Source organism: Cynara cardunculus (genome assembly GCF_001531365.2).
Source record: "Cynara cardunculus var. scolymus isolate 2C chromosome LG 7, CcrdV1, whole genome shotgun sequence".
Lineage (NCBI taxonomy): Eukaryota > Viridiplantae > Streptophyta > Magnoliopsida > Asterales > Asteraceae > Cynara > Cynara cardunculus.
The window spans coordinates 4,031,000-4,045,713 of record NC_037534.1 but is presented as its reverse complement, the minus strand read 5'-3'; the positions used below and the strand labels follow the sequence as shown (position 1 = coordinate 4,045,713).

Here is a 14,714-nt window from a genome sequence, read left to right as displayed (position 1 = left end):
TTAAATTTTTATGATATCTTCAAGTTTATATTTTACTTAAAAATAAAAACATCATCGATTTTTCAAAATCATATAAAATCATACTATAACATCGATTGAGATGAAGAATAAAATGAAATATTAAAACGAAGATGTATCTCGCTGCATTGCGCGAGTACCCTTCTAGTATATATATGATTTTGAGCAACATAAACTTTGTAATATATGATTTTTTTTTTTAATACGCTCATCTTTGTTCAGTAAACAACCCTTTGAACCCGTGTAGGAAATTAAGATGAAATGTTTTGAGATATGGAAATGATCGGATGGTGGGAGAGGAGAATGAATTAAATGGGAAAGGGATAGGGGAGGTGGAAGAAGCACATGAAGACCAGAGCAATGCACGTGACTCAGAACCAACGGTCGCTTCACTTGCTAACTACTCCTATTCAACCGTTGCACCATTTATTATTCTTTGGACGGATCTACCCATCATGCCCTTTTTTATTATATTACTATTGATTCCACTACACATTTTGTAATCTTTTTTATAAATCCACCAAATATCTGGAAAATTAATTCAAATAGTCATTTTTTTTCTACGATCGTCAAAATGTCACTTCATCGTAAGTAGCAGATACGTATTTTACAGAGAGGTCAAAATGTTAAAAAAAAATTAATAAGGTTCTACGTATCTGATGGAGTCTTGAGAACGGCCAAAACATCCTAGTTTTCTTACGATCGTTTGCATGTTGGTTAAGTGATAAACGTCGAGTTTCAACTATAGCATTATAACAAATGAGTCGAGCTTTTATTGTACAAAGGTCTTCAAGCTTGAATATCTTCTATGCCAAGTTTGATAAGGTCAAAATGATTGCTCTAACATATTGAATCTAACGGTACCGTTAATAATTTTTAAAATTAAATAAGCATAACTCAAAATTTTAATACAATTTACATTCGTTTCTAATAGGTTTTTTATTTTAAATTTTCAACAAATATTCAATAAATTTAGTACGCAACAAACTTTTATTAAAAATAAAAAAGAATTTCCGTTGAATCACAAAGAGACATAACAGAGAAGAAACCGACCAAAGCCAAGTAGACCCACATGCAATGATACTGTGGCATGGACCACCCTTCACGGTTCCGTCGTAAAGAAAAATTACGTTTATGAAGGATGTCACTGTATTGTTTTGCTGGGTGCGAGCATATAATTTCTGAAACTCAAATATTAGTACAAGATTTTTAATTTTGGTGTCAAATTTGTTCCTTTTTTTTATATAACTTTTGTGATTTTGAAAATATATATATAGAGTGGACTCGAACATGGATCTCTTCTATGTAAATATTAAAACCCAACCAACAGATTTGTAATAATGTAAAAGAAATTACATATTTTTTATAATCAAATTGTGTCACTACTAAAAAAATTCTAAGTCCACCTCTGTTAATGATGAATGAAAAAACAAGGGAATCAATCGATACATTGATCGATTTCGTCATAGATGGTGGATTAACAAAGAAATACAATACCTATTCTTTTTTTGTATATCAGAGTTTTAGGGGACGTTTACCAAACACTTACCCGGTAAAATCTAACCTTATTATTTACTTAATGGATAAGATCTTAGTCCACCAAAACGACATCGTATGCAACAATTTACCCGGTAAGCGCTTACCGGGGTAAGAGTCGTCACCCTCACTTACCGGGTAAGACCCTTGGTCCTTGTCTCGCTCTTATCGGGTAAGACTCTTGGTCCTTGTTTCGCTCTAACCAGGTAAGATTCTTGGTCCTTACCATATTCATCCAGTTAGATCACGTGACTTGATAAGCGCTTACCCAGATAAACGTTTAGTAAACGACCCTTTAGTGTGTTTGTATGCCTTCTTTTGTTGAGAAAAATAGAAAACAATAAATATATATTTTTCTCGTTCAATGTATGCACTTTATTTTATAAATATATTCGATTCTTTGGAGTGAGAAAAAGAGGGAAAAAAATCTAACATCTTCGATTCTTTTTTTTTTCTATTTCTTTTTGGTCGAAAACCATGAAAGTACGGACCAATTTCAGCTAACTTGTAAACTTATCAGTTGAGATGGTCTATTTTTAGACTTGATTTATGGTCGGTTCAATCTAGTTTGTGGTCCAACCATCCGATTGATCGTGTTTCGGATCCCATAAATTATTTTGTGCTTGGTAATTGACGTATCCATAAAATTTAACGTCTAACTCAACGTTAACCGGTCTGATAACACATGTACAATATAAAAACTTAAATAGTTTTTTAAATAATTTTGAAAAATGGTAGAAAAAGAAGATGTGAATGCAAGAATGTAGCATAAGTTACGTTTTTCATCCCTGTGGTTTGTTAAAAATTATAAATTTCATTCTTGTGGTTTGAAAATTTTGGTTTTCATTTTTATAGTTCGCAGTTCATTTCTATTTCCGTGCCTGAGGTCAAAACATTACTTTTAAATATGAAGAACTAAAATATAAATGAATCCATAAAGACAAAAAAGTAAATAAATTTTAAATCATATAGAGATGAAAATTACAATTTTAACACCATAAAAACGAAAATATAAATTTTGAACAAAGTACAAGGACTAAAAACTTAAATTACTCATCATATCTGTCATCCCTTCGAAATAACGTCCTACGAGAAAGATAACATGGAACCCTACCAAATCTGCATCTTTCCCAACAAATAACACACAAAATTTATAAATACATCAAATTAAAATGTTAATAAATATAAAGAAACACTTTGATATTAACATTTAAAATAATGCTTTTTCCATTCCAAAATAAATATTTTTAAAAGAAAACATTTTATTTATCAAATAAAATTTTAAATCATCAAAATAGATTGTTGGTAAATAAGGGATATTTACCAGCAGGGACAGACACACCTCTCTTGGATTTGAGAAAAGCCCTAGTCGAAAACCAAAATTTTAGGAAAACTTCAAAATTTTACACTTGGATTTGTGTTCTCGACAGTCCTGAAATTTTGGTGTTCGACTAGGGTTGTTGAGAGCACAAAATGAACCGTTTAATCTAAAAATTAAATAACCAAAAACCGTTTAACCTAAAAATTAAATAACAAAAAATTGCGAATTTTTTGTGTAAGATTTTAGATATTTGTTATTGCCACTGAAAAAATCAAAATTTAAGTCTTAAGAGTTGTTTAACGGTTGCTGAATAGTTAAATGGTCATAATAACTAAGAAACCCTTATTATATAATGCAAAATGAAATATAATTGTTTACAATGAAATTAAGGCTTTGAATGGTTAAGAAAGACAAATGATATAAAATCATTTAGAGGATTTTAAAATCATTAAAAGACATCTTTTTTTTTTACCAAATAAGATTCATCTCTTAATAATTCAATGTCTAACTCTTAATAAAACTATTAAAAGATATTAAAAAAAAAAACCACAGAAACGCTTTATCTTATTAATATGCCGTTTTTAAAATCCAAAAATGGGCGTAAATTTAAGGATGGTTTGGGCATCAAAGTGTGAAAACACACGGCTACCAAAGCAACATCATGATGAAACGACACCGTTGTGGTTATTGGGTTGTGTCCCACTGTTTGCTTTTTCGATTTCCATATGTTAACAACGTCTTTTTAAGACCCCCCACACGTGCATTCTTACATTACCAAAACCTGTGCCATTATTTCTTAATTAATATTAATTTATTACTACTCCATACATAAATTAATATGTACAATCTACAAAACACAACGCACAACCTACCTCCATAAATAATACAATTTAATTTACAAAAAATATATATTATAATAATAATAATTAATATTTCCTTTTTCTTTTTTGGGGTAAGTAAGTATGGGTAAATGGATTTAATAATTAAAAAATTAGTGGTAAACAGTCATAATTCCTTTTTCTCTTTATACGAAATTTATTATACATTTCGTATTTTGTATTTTCAAAAAAAAAATTAAAAAAAGAATCTACGTGTTTGTCGGTTACGGTAACTCCGGCGCTAACTCCGTCAACGTTTGGAGACAGATTCAGCAAGTTTTCCGATTTTCTCCACTAACTCCGGCGATATTTTCTTCGCTGGTTTACGTTCTTTAACCTGCCGGAAATCAAACCCGAAAGCATCCGAAACCTCCTCGGAGCTCCACCCGGCTTTCTGGAGCGACTCGGATAACCGATCCGCTTTCAAGAGAAGGGCATCGAGAACCGCTTGGTTGTCTAACAACACCATCTCGCCATCGAAGAAGCCGGAGGAGGAAACATCCACAATTTCCGACACGTCGGAATCCGCCCACCCGCCTTCTTTCAAAACCGACCCGATCTGCTGTACGTACGAGTCGACCCATTTCGGGATCCCGGATCTTGGGATTTCGAAATACCTATCTGGCGAAGATGACGATGAGTTGGACGAGTTTGAGTTTCTTTTCCGACGGTCCACGGCGGCGTCACTCCAAAACTCGACCCATCTCGGCGTTCTCCCTCCGGCCACCGCGTCAAGACTCCGTCGAGAGATATTCGATAAAGTTCCGCCGGATTTTTCGTTAACGGATCGTTGTTTCATAAGGTTTTGCGGGTCGGACTTTGCGAACAGGGTCGATTTCTCCCGGTCGAAGAAATCCGACAGATCAAAACCACAGCAAAAAATCTGATTTTCGTCGACGTAAAAAATAGGGTTTCCGGCCAACGACGGGTTGCACGGAATGTAGCAGTGATTAAAAACCGGCACAAGTAGCGGCGCCCGTTTGAGAGCGTTTCTCGCTATCTTCATCGCTTTTTCGGGCTCCGTCGGCCGGAGACCCCACGACTTCGACCACAATGCGTTTCGTGCGATATGAAAGGAGATGGCGGCGATAGGGAGGTCAAGGGTGGCGCGTAGCTGTTGTCGTGCTGATCCGGCGGAACGCCAATCGGGAAAACCAGGACCCACCGGCAAGCCGGCGGAGAGAAGAGCTTTAAGATCAGGTGGAAATGCGAATCCAAATTCAGCTTCAGCTCTAGCAAATTCCTTATCGGATAACCCTTGCTGGACCTGTACGCCAGAGTTTTTGAGATGGGTCAAAACTTTATCGGCGAGAGAAGTGAAGGAGATGAGACTGTTGCGAGCTGGAAGTGGGGTGGAGGGTGATGAAGCGGCGGCTCTGGCGGAGAGACGTCGGAGGCCGGCGAGATGAGCAGGGTTGAGACCAGTCATCCTCCGATCAACGTCCACCATTTTTGTTGAATCTTTGAATATAATTGAAGAAATTAAAGAAATCTTGATTGATGAAAGATGCAAAAAGAGGGAGTTTGAGTGTTTGCTTGCTGTGTTACTTTCCAAGAAAAGAGAGAGAGAAGAAGTGATAATGGTGAAGTGAAAATAGGGGAAAGAAGGGTTGGGTATTTGTAGCTACCATAATGGTGGGACCCCATTTTTTTATATAGATCTTGCTTCTCATTAAATAATTTTCCTTTATTTTTTGTTTTTTGTTTTTTTATTTTTACAATCAAAGCAAATATACTTTACCCTAACTCCATCCCCCCTTTATCAAGAATGAATTGGGTTAGGGATTGTAGGACAATTGTTGAATAGTTTGCTGTAAAATGATTAAGTGGTCAGAATGATTAAGAGGCTTTTATATTATAATGCAAAATAAAATATAATTGTTTGGTAATTGTGTACAATAAAATTATGGCACTTATTGGTTAAGGGAGATCCAAGATACAAAATCATTTAGAGAGCTTTAGAACCATTAAGAGACAGACTTATTTTTTTGACAAACAAGATTCACCTCTTAACGATTCAGATATTGCCTCTTAATAGAACTATTAAGAGGTAAACAAACAACCTCTTAGTTCAACAAACAATAATCGAGTATTTGTAGGTTCTTTCCAGAGATCATTGGTTCTAGTTCTATAAGGTTAGTCGAAATCTTTTAGACTGTTTTTTAAAGCTTTGTCATTAGTCGAGATATGTAAGCTAATTCAGACACACCTTATTTAAAAAAACAATGAATCAGATGATTTTCTAAATGTTCGACTTGTTTGTGACCATGAAGGTTCACTTTGATGATTTATATCATAAAGTGATCATCCAGAAGATCAGTCGTTATGCGTAAATTGACAAGTTGCCCAAGAAGCATTTGATCGCTCCATGAAAGTATAAATAGGTAAATTCAAATGTTTATGTAACGTTTTTAAGTTGGATCAACCGCTTGATATGACTAAAATTTTGATCACTTTAAAAAAAATTGGGGGTTAAATTACTTTTTGTTTGACCTATATTTGACTCGTTTATAGCTTTGTTAGAAGTTGGGTTGGTAGGGACATCATTTGTTTATTATTTTAATCAGGGTTGAAAGTAATGGTTAATAAATTAGATTTGTCTATCTCTATGCTTCATTACTGATGGTTCGATTTAGTTATTTTTACTGATTAAAAGTAATATATATACACTTCTATATAAATTCCAGTAAAAAAGCCAAAAAAACAAACAACAACAACCTCGAAAAACAAGAGTGACCAAACGAAAAGAAAAGCAAACTAAAAAAACTAGATCACATCAGCACTAGGAAACATAGACGGACCTAGAGGGGTGGTTAGATGGCATGTGTCACCATATTGTTCCTCCGTGGTAAGGTAAAAAAATTAGGTTTGTGAAAGGTGCAACCGTTTTATATGGTGTCACCGTATTAAAAAATTATTGGGTCCGTCCTTGAATTTGAAAAAAAATCTTAAGAGTTTCAGGATTTATAAAAATACTTGTATCCTAGAGATAACCAATCGAATGACCAAGATTGAGTGCTACCAACAAGGTTATTGCTCAAAACAGCACATCTGGAAACGCGGAATGCAACAACCCAAATTATAGCTTTCAAAATGCATATTGAATAACTCGTAATACAGCTATCAGCGTCGAAGAAAATCAGCTCCGATAAATAAGATATGATGAAATCTTTCATGTTCCACCATTTGAAGATGTTTCCCATAACTCCTTATCCATTTTGCGAGCATAAAATCTGTTTGACGAAATTATTAAACATCAGATAAAATGATCTTTAACTATAATTCCTTAAAAGTTTATATTTGTTTTCGGAGTCTTGATAATTAATATAAAAAATCAATTACGAAAAACTTAAAAATCCCGAAAAATTGTAAATAGAAAATTAAAAAATCAATTTAAATGTTTTTTTAAAAATGTTTTATTTTATCATATTTTTAGGGGGGACAACATATGCTTAGTGGTATAATAGCAAGGGAAAGAAGGGTTACCGTTAATTTAAAAGTCCATTTGTGGGGTCCTAAACTGAGATTTCATGAACGCCGTATTCGCATTCTAAACGGCAGCCGAACACAACGGATGTCCCTTTCCATTTATCTTTTTCCTTTTTTAAAATGTCGGGAAATTGACAAAAATAATTAATCAATAAAGAATGTTTCATTTTTTTTTATACCTAAATTCAATTTTTAGTTAATCTTTATTTTTTTTGTTTTTTAATTAATAATTAAATACACATAAACAACAAAATTAGAACATGAACTTTAGTGTTTGGAACGATTAAGTTCTTTGACAATTTTTTTGAAAACAAATAAGTCCTTGAATATTATAAAACATGTTAAATAACTCATTGAACTTTTTAAAACCTGTTAAATACATTTTGTTGGTGGAAAATTTTGAAAGAAAACCAATATACTTTCATATTTTGAATAATCAAGTCCTTAAACATTTTTTGAACGAAAAAAATACATACATTTAAGGTTATGGTATGAACTATTTTTCATTTGCATCATTAATTTCTGGTGTTTCATTGCTTACTTTACTAGTATTATCCGCTAATATGTCGGCATTTTTACTTGTTACGTGAAGTACTTCATAGAGGCAATTAAGACTGTTTGGCATCAGGATGAAGGGGACGAAATTCCATGAATTTGGTTGGAAGTAAGAAAGTAACACGTCTCAATCGGCCTTAATCAATCAGTCTTGGTCCCCAAACGGTTTGTACCATACATCAGGTTCTACAGATCCTATGATCCACATCTTTGGCATGAGGTTTAACGGTAACTAACCTTTACAATCTATTAGAGCTCACCAAAAACGAGTTTTAAAAGCTGCATGGCACCACTCTCGTCCTCTCCTCATTTTCCATATCCTTGGATCTCAACATCAGATTTCACAACATCTTACAAAAATCAGGTTGTTTCTGGGAAATCTTAAAATTTGTCTTCACCATGAATCTAGCACTAGTGATTATTGTTGATGGTTCCTTTTATCGTTTCGGAACCGGTGGGAGAACTGAAAATTTGGCTCTATGAACGATACCCAACGGTTGTAGTGTTTTGATACAATGTTAAAAGTTATTGGTAGGCAACTTAAATACGTATTGAACAATTTAAGAAACCCGTAGCAATATATGAGAATGCCTTCTTCTAGTTGATTATTTGGAAAAACGATTATAAGGCGTTCAGACTAACCAATTTAAAGTTCATGAAATTGGTAAAGCATAATAAAAAAGAAACACGTACAAACAGATGAGAGACGGAATTAACATAATTCATCATGTAGCCTATTATTTGATAATAACTATTAAGAATTGCAGGCTATATATGTGATGCTATACATTGTTGACTCTACCAACAGGATATTGAAGTTTAGAACATTATTTTGCAATTCAGAAAAATGAAAAATGTTGGAACAAACCTGATTAGATCAAAGTGCAGCGACGACAAGGACGGTGCAGCAGCGACCGACAATGGGACGGTGGTGTTGGCGCGTTAAGCAGCGAGAGTGAGACGGTGGTGTGGGGGCATGAAGGAGACGAGAGGGAGACGGTGGTGTGGGGGCATGAAGGAGACGAGAGGGAGACATTTGATTTTAGATTAAGCAAGGAGTTATTTAATAGATTATGGAATGTCCAAGTATTTATTTGCTCAAAAAAATTGTCTAAGGACTTAATTGGTCTGAACACTAAAGTTTATTGGGTTTTTTTGGACTTTGCCTTTATACTAACCATCAAAATAATTTAAATTTTTAATGAATAAATATAAAGATTTATTTATTGGATCAAAAGCGTTTTATAAATTTTAATAAAACATTTTTTTGATTAATTTATTTTACTTTATACTAACTATTTAATTAATAAATTATTTGATATTAAGATATGAGTAAATAATGTTTTTCGTCCTTGTGGTTTAAAAGATTTTCATCCTTATGGTTTTCAATTCATTTCTATTTTTGTCCCTTAGTCCAAAACACTCATTTTAAGAGTGAAAGACTGAAACAAAAATAAATTGTATAGGAACAAAAAAAGCAATAAATTTTAATTTATGAGGATGAAAAAGGTAATGAATTATAAATTATAGGTATGGAAATTGTAATTTCAAAACCATGAAGACTAAAATAGAAATTTTTAACAAACTACAAGGACTAAAAACGTATTTACTCATTAGGTTTTATTTGGCAAACTAGTTAATAGGCTAGCTGATTACTGATAAATTAATTGTAAGTTGATAGAAAATTTATATTTAGCAAAAACTAACTTATAAGCATGTAAAATTACTAAAAATGACATCTTGAAAAAATAGTAAATTACAAATATTTTATAATATAAATAGAACAAATTTCTAACAGTATAATATGTTAATTAATACAAATAAAATAGTAAATAAAAATTAAATAATATAATATAATATGTTATTTGAAAAAAAAATTAAAATTGATTATATATATATATAAATTTTAAATTTGTTAAACAAATTTTTGAAAAAATCTACATTAATCTATAATTTTAAAAAAACCATTACATATAATTTAAATAGCGACGAAATTGGTCAAACTCACATATCCTAATTAATTAATATTTAAAAAAATAATTAATAATTAAATTAAATATTTTATTAAAACTATTTAGCATATTTTAATTATCTATAAATTAATTTAAGTATAACTTTAATTTTTATGTAACTTACATAAACACATTTGTAATTGCTATACTTACTTTTTGATATCTAAATATATTGAATAATAATTAAAAAAATATAATTAATAACATTTATAAATAATTAATAATTATTATTGTATAACTAAAATTAACTAATAATGTATAATTAGAATTAAATAATTTTTAATTGATTTAATTACTATAAATTAATATTTATTCATTACTAGTAGTTAATATTCATCAATAATTAATATTTATTTATATTAATAGTTAATATTTATAAAATTAATCTCGTAATTTTACTGCGTTACGTTGATACAGTTAAAGAGTGTCACCAATTACATTTATCCATGCTCCATTTTACATCATGATTAAAATTTTGTGATGATTATTAAACATGCAACTCTAACTACTTATTAGCGTAAAGTTGTTGCCCATTAATATTTTGATGTGAAATAATACCCTTTTTTAATATAATTTATGGCCCCAATAAATCATAACATAAAGTAGCCACTTGTTTATTTTATAAACTTAATTACACATAAATAACATTTAAAACCGTATTAAATTTAAAATCTTGAACGATAACATGTCACCAACATTATATTAAAACTTAAGAAAAACGAGATGGAAAGTGAATGCATGTTGACTTTTCAACAATAGATTGTTATAACAAAATTTAAGTTTTCAAATAAATGATCGTTGATCGTAAATTTTACGACTTTGTCATGGTAAAAACGATGTTGGATTGTAAAGTTACGTCAAAAATACACATTCCCGTCTCAAGTAAAGTGTCGTCTACATGGTGGAACGATCTTTTCATATCGTTGCTGCAGCCTGCAATCAACATTTATTACAAATAGCCATTTGTTACGTCCTGCATCGTATGATAATATTTTAACCCCCGATCGTTGTCAATGATTGTTTGGTTGTTTTTAGCGACGTAGCCATTGGACGCACATAACAAAACAAAACCGATTCCCTTTTCACTGAATCGTCTTGTCTCATTTGTCAGATGTATCACCATTGACGTACATGGGAATCAAAAACCGATTCCCTTTTACTGAATCGTCTTGTCTCATTTGTCAGATGTATCACCATTGACGTACATGGGAATCAAAAACCGATTCCCTTTTACTGAATCGTCTTGTCTCATTGATCAGATACGTCATCATTGACACACATAACAAATCAAATCCGACTCCTTTTTTTTTTTTACTGAATCGACTATGTTAATTTAAGAGTAACCTTAAACTTTAAACTCGTTTTTTTATGATACATTTTATAATATTCCCAATTTATAATTATTTTTTATGATAATTAATAGATTAATAATTATTTGAATATTTAATTGTGAATGGAGGACTTGAGTCGGTCGCAGTCACATGTGGTCTCAAGATGTTGTACATTGTCAAAAGCGACCGCACATTGGGACTCACTGGAACCGCTTGCCGCGCCGCGTTGACCTTTCACACCTGCTTTCTTTGACTTTTCGGCTCTATCTATTTTCACAATATTTTCTATATTTTATTTTTGAGAAATTTGATAATTAAAATTAAGAAAATTGCATCAAAATTGAACCAACTTTCACCTTATTTTTTTATTTTGGAGAACCAATTTTTAAAATCGTCATTTAAGGGTTTTTATCAAATTTTTTGTTTATTTAAGGGTCTGGTTGATCTGTTGACCTGTTAATGCTGACATCATCCAGATCTTTTGTCAACTAAGATATTTTACGTCATATTAATTCAACTAAAATAGTATTTATTTATCAGTTGAACTGATATTTTACCCCTATCCCATAGAACAATGTGGAACAAACTTATAAAAAAAGTTTGGATCGAGTGAAGTATATACTTCAACTTTATTTTGCTAGAACTTTAGCTCGTAAAAGTACTGTACGTGCTTTTTTGAAAAGATTCGGCTCGGAATTATTGGAAGAATTATTTACGAAAGAAGAACAAGTTTTTTTTCCTTGACCTTTCCAAAAGTTTATTTTGTTTCGCGAATATTATTTCTTAATTTTTGTTGAGTGATAGTTCGAGTAAGTCTTGAATGAGCCCCCGAAAGCCTGATGTAAATAGCGAATTTTTGTTCTACGTCTCTTCCCGTTCATTAGATAGAGAAGATGACCAAGATTTCGTGATCCTCTGCTGAATTTATTCCAACAGAGCTCGGATCGAATTATCAATATACGCTCAACGTAAAACCCAATTCTATTTTAGAATATCACACACGACTTACTCTTTACATTTTGTTTATTTTCAATTTTTTTTAAATTCATTTTTTTATCCATGAAATATTGTTTTTATACATTTTCTATATTTTGGTTAATTTATGTAATTTTAAAAATATTAATGATAAACGAATTATGTAGAAAAGGTATAAAATAAAGATTGAAAATTACATAAATAAATCAAAATATATATATATATATATATATATAAACAACTTATCAAAGTAAATTAGTCATTTTACCAGTCATGTCATATTCAACCCTATTTTACCAAACGTTGAACAATAGTCCTACTTTTTTAATGAGTTTACTAATTAATTATTAATTTCAAATAAACAATTTGTGATTTTCAATAGTGTATTATTGCAAGAAGAACAGCACGTGCGAGTTATCTAGGAATTTGTGATTTTCGATTTATTATTATTGTTACTGGTTTTTGCAGACAACTTGAGATTATATTTGAATTCATAAAATTTTGATAATATTTTTTAATTTAGAGATTATTTATCAAATGCTTATTGAATAAGCGTTTATCGATAAGAGTTAACGTTTTTAACCACTCTTCTAAAAGACTCACACAATAATTGTCATGACGAGGCGTGACTCAAGATTTTTGTCTCATGTTATGGTAAGCCTAGGATGCTCAAAAATCCGACTAACCCAACTCAACCCAATACGAAATAATTCAATCCGAAGCAACCCGATGTTAATCAAGTTTTAAAATTTTCAAACAGTAGGTATTTGGTTGATATTGGGTTATTATTATTTGAATCCAACCCAACTCGATATCCTTTTATTTCTTGGATTTAATATGATTGTAGAATATACATTAGACAATTATACTATTACGTACGCTCTTCATATACAAATATTTTCAATCTATTCACATCTCTATATAACTCATTCGTATATATGTTTCAGTCACTGTGAACATGTATATATAAATTGAGAAAATTAACTGAATATGATATACTAAGAAGTATGAATGAGTTATATCAAATGATTAATGATAAAAAAGAAATTATAAATAGAGAAATAACATATTTAAAGTTAGAAGAATATATTTTAACGTACTAAAGTATCAACCCGACCAACCTGTACGGTTTGAGTTGGGTTAGGTTGCACTTTGATTTGGGTTGGGTTGAGTTAAGATTTTTCAAACTGTAAGCATTGGGTTGGATTGTTCAAATGTCTTCAACTCGATCAACCCAACCCATAAGCACCCCTAGTTAAGCTTATGCTACACCATAGCCTAATGTGCAGTTTTTTAAACGCGATATCTTGTCTGTCTTACCCTTTAAATGTGCTACTTGTTAGTTTTAATATACAATCTAATTTAAATTGTTTATTATAATTGGCGTAATAAGTAATAGTAGAAAACATATGTGTGTACATATATGAGGGTGTGTGTATATATATATATATATATATATATATATATATAGGGTTAGGTTCACGTCAGACCAACTTGTTCTCGTGAGACCTATGAGACCACTTTTTTACACTTGAAACTTCTCAGCAAAACATTGTGAAGGTAAAAAAAAGCCGAACCATCACAACAAAAACACTGTGAAGGTAAAAAAAAGCTGAACCTTCACAGCAAAAACATTGTGAAGGTTACCTTCACAGTGTTTTGATGTGAATTTTCCAATGTAAAAAAGTGGTTTCACGGATATCATGAAAACAAGTTGGTCTAACGTGATCCAAAGTCTATATATATGGTTAAGTTATGATGAAAAAGAAAGTTAAGGTGAGAAGCGTAAGAAAGAATCTCCACATTTGGATGTACATTAAGATGAGATGCATCGAGATGCATGAGATCAATCCTCTTACCAAGCGCGAATCATAGGTGAGTTTGAGATTAAAAGTGATCAACGGTTCAGATCCCTTATATATATGATATAGATCTTTGCCGCCATGCATAATTCACACCTTGAAATACATCATAGCATTGTTGTCACGCTATTTAGAACCTTGCCTCTAATTACATTATCAGACAACACTTTCAGCCATCAAAATAAATCGTTGGTACGTCTTTTATCCAATAAACATTTATTGGGTAAAACACATTTCCCTCATTTACAGTGTATGATTTTTTGTCCTTATTATTTTCTTACCGGGTAGGATTCACAGTTCCATAAATATTTATCCGGTAAAATAAATAACACTAGATAAACGCTTATCCGTTAAACAATCCCTTAGATTTAAAACCAATATTGAAATAAAATTTTCTTTCTAAAGCAATATGACAACATCTTCAATATGTATCGGCTCTACTAAACGGAAGACTTCTGCATACGCACTTTTCTCAGGGAAATCATCGCTAAAGAATGATTCGTCATAAACCCGTCATAAAAGTTGGTGGGTAATTCAAATCAGTAATATATTATCCATGTATTATCTGTTAGTATTTTCTTAAAAAACATTGGGTTTTACCGAACCATGAGTATTTTCTGGATGATATATAGGTAATCACCGATGAAAGTTTCTCTGGATTATTTTTATCGGTAAAAACTTTAACATTATAATCTGGATTTAAATATATAAAAAATTGCTGAATTTAATTTGTTTTT

The 14,714-nt window shown here is 31.4% G+C and overlaps 1 protein-coding gene across 1 annotated transcript; it reads right to left on the bottom strand.

The window, feature by feature from the left end:
* Positions 1-3,873: 3,873 nt before the first annotated feature.
* On the bottom strand, positions 3,874-5,226 carry LOC112516021. The gene has a single exon (XM_025123035.1). The coding sequence runs from the start codon at positions 5,201-5,203 to the stop codon at positions 4,004-4,006; it is 1,200 nt and encodes a 399-aa protein (XP_024978803.1). The 5' UTR covers positions 5,204-5,226; the 3' UTR covers positions 3,874-4,003.
* Between the last annotated feature and the right edge of the window lie 9,488 nt (positions 5,227-14,714).

Bases quoted from the DNA above. Each gene is read 5' to 3' on its own strand.
- LOC112516021 (XM_025123035.1), bottom strand. From the start codon at position 5,203: ATGGTGGACGTTGATCGGAGGATGACTGGTCTCAACCCTGCTCATCTC.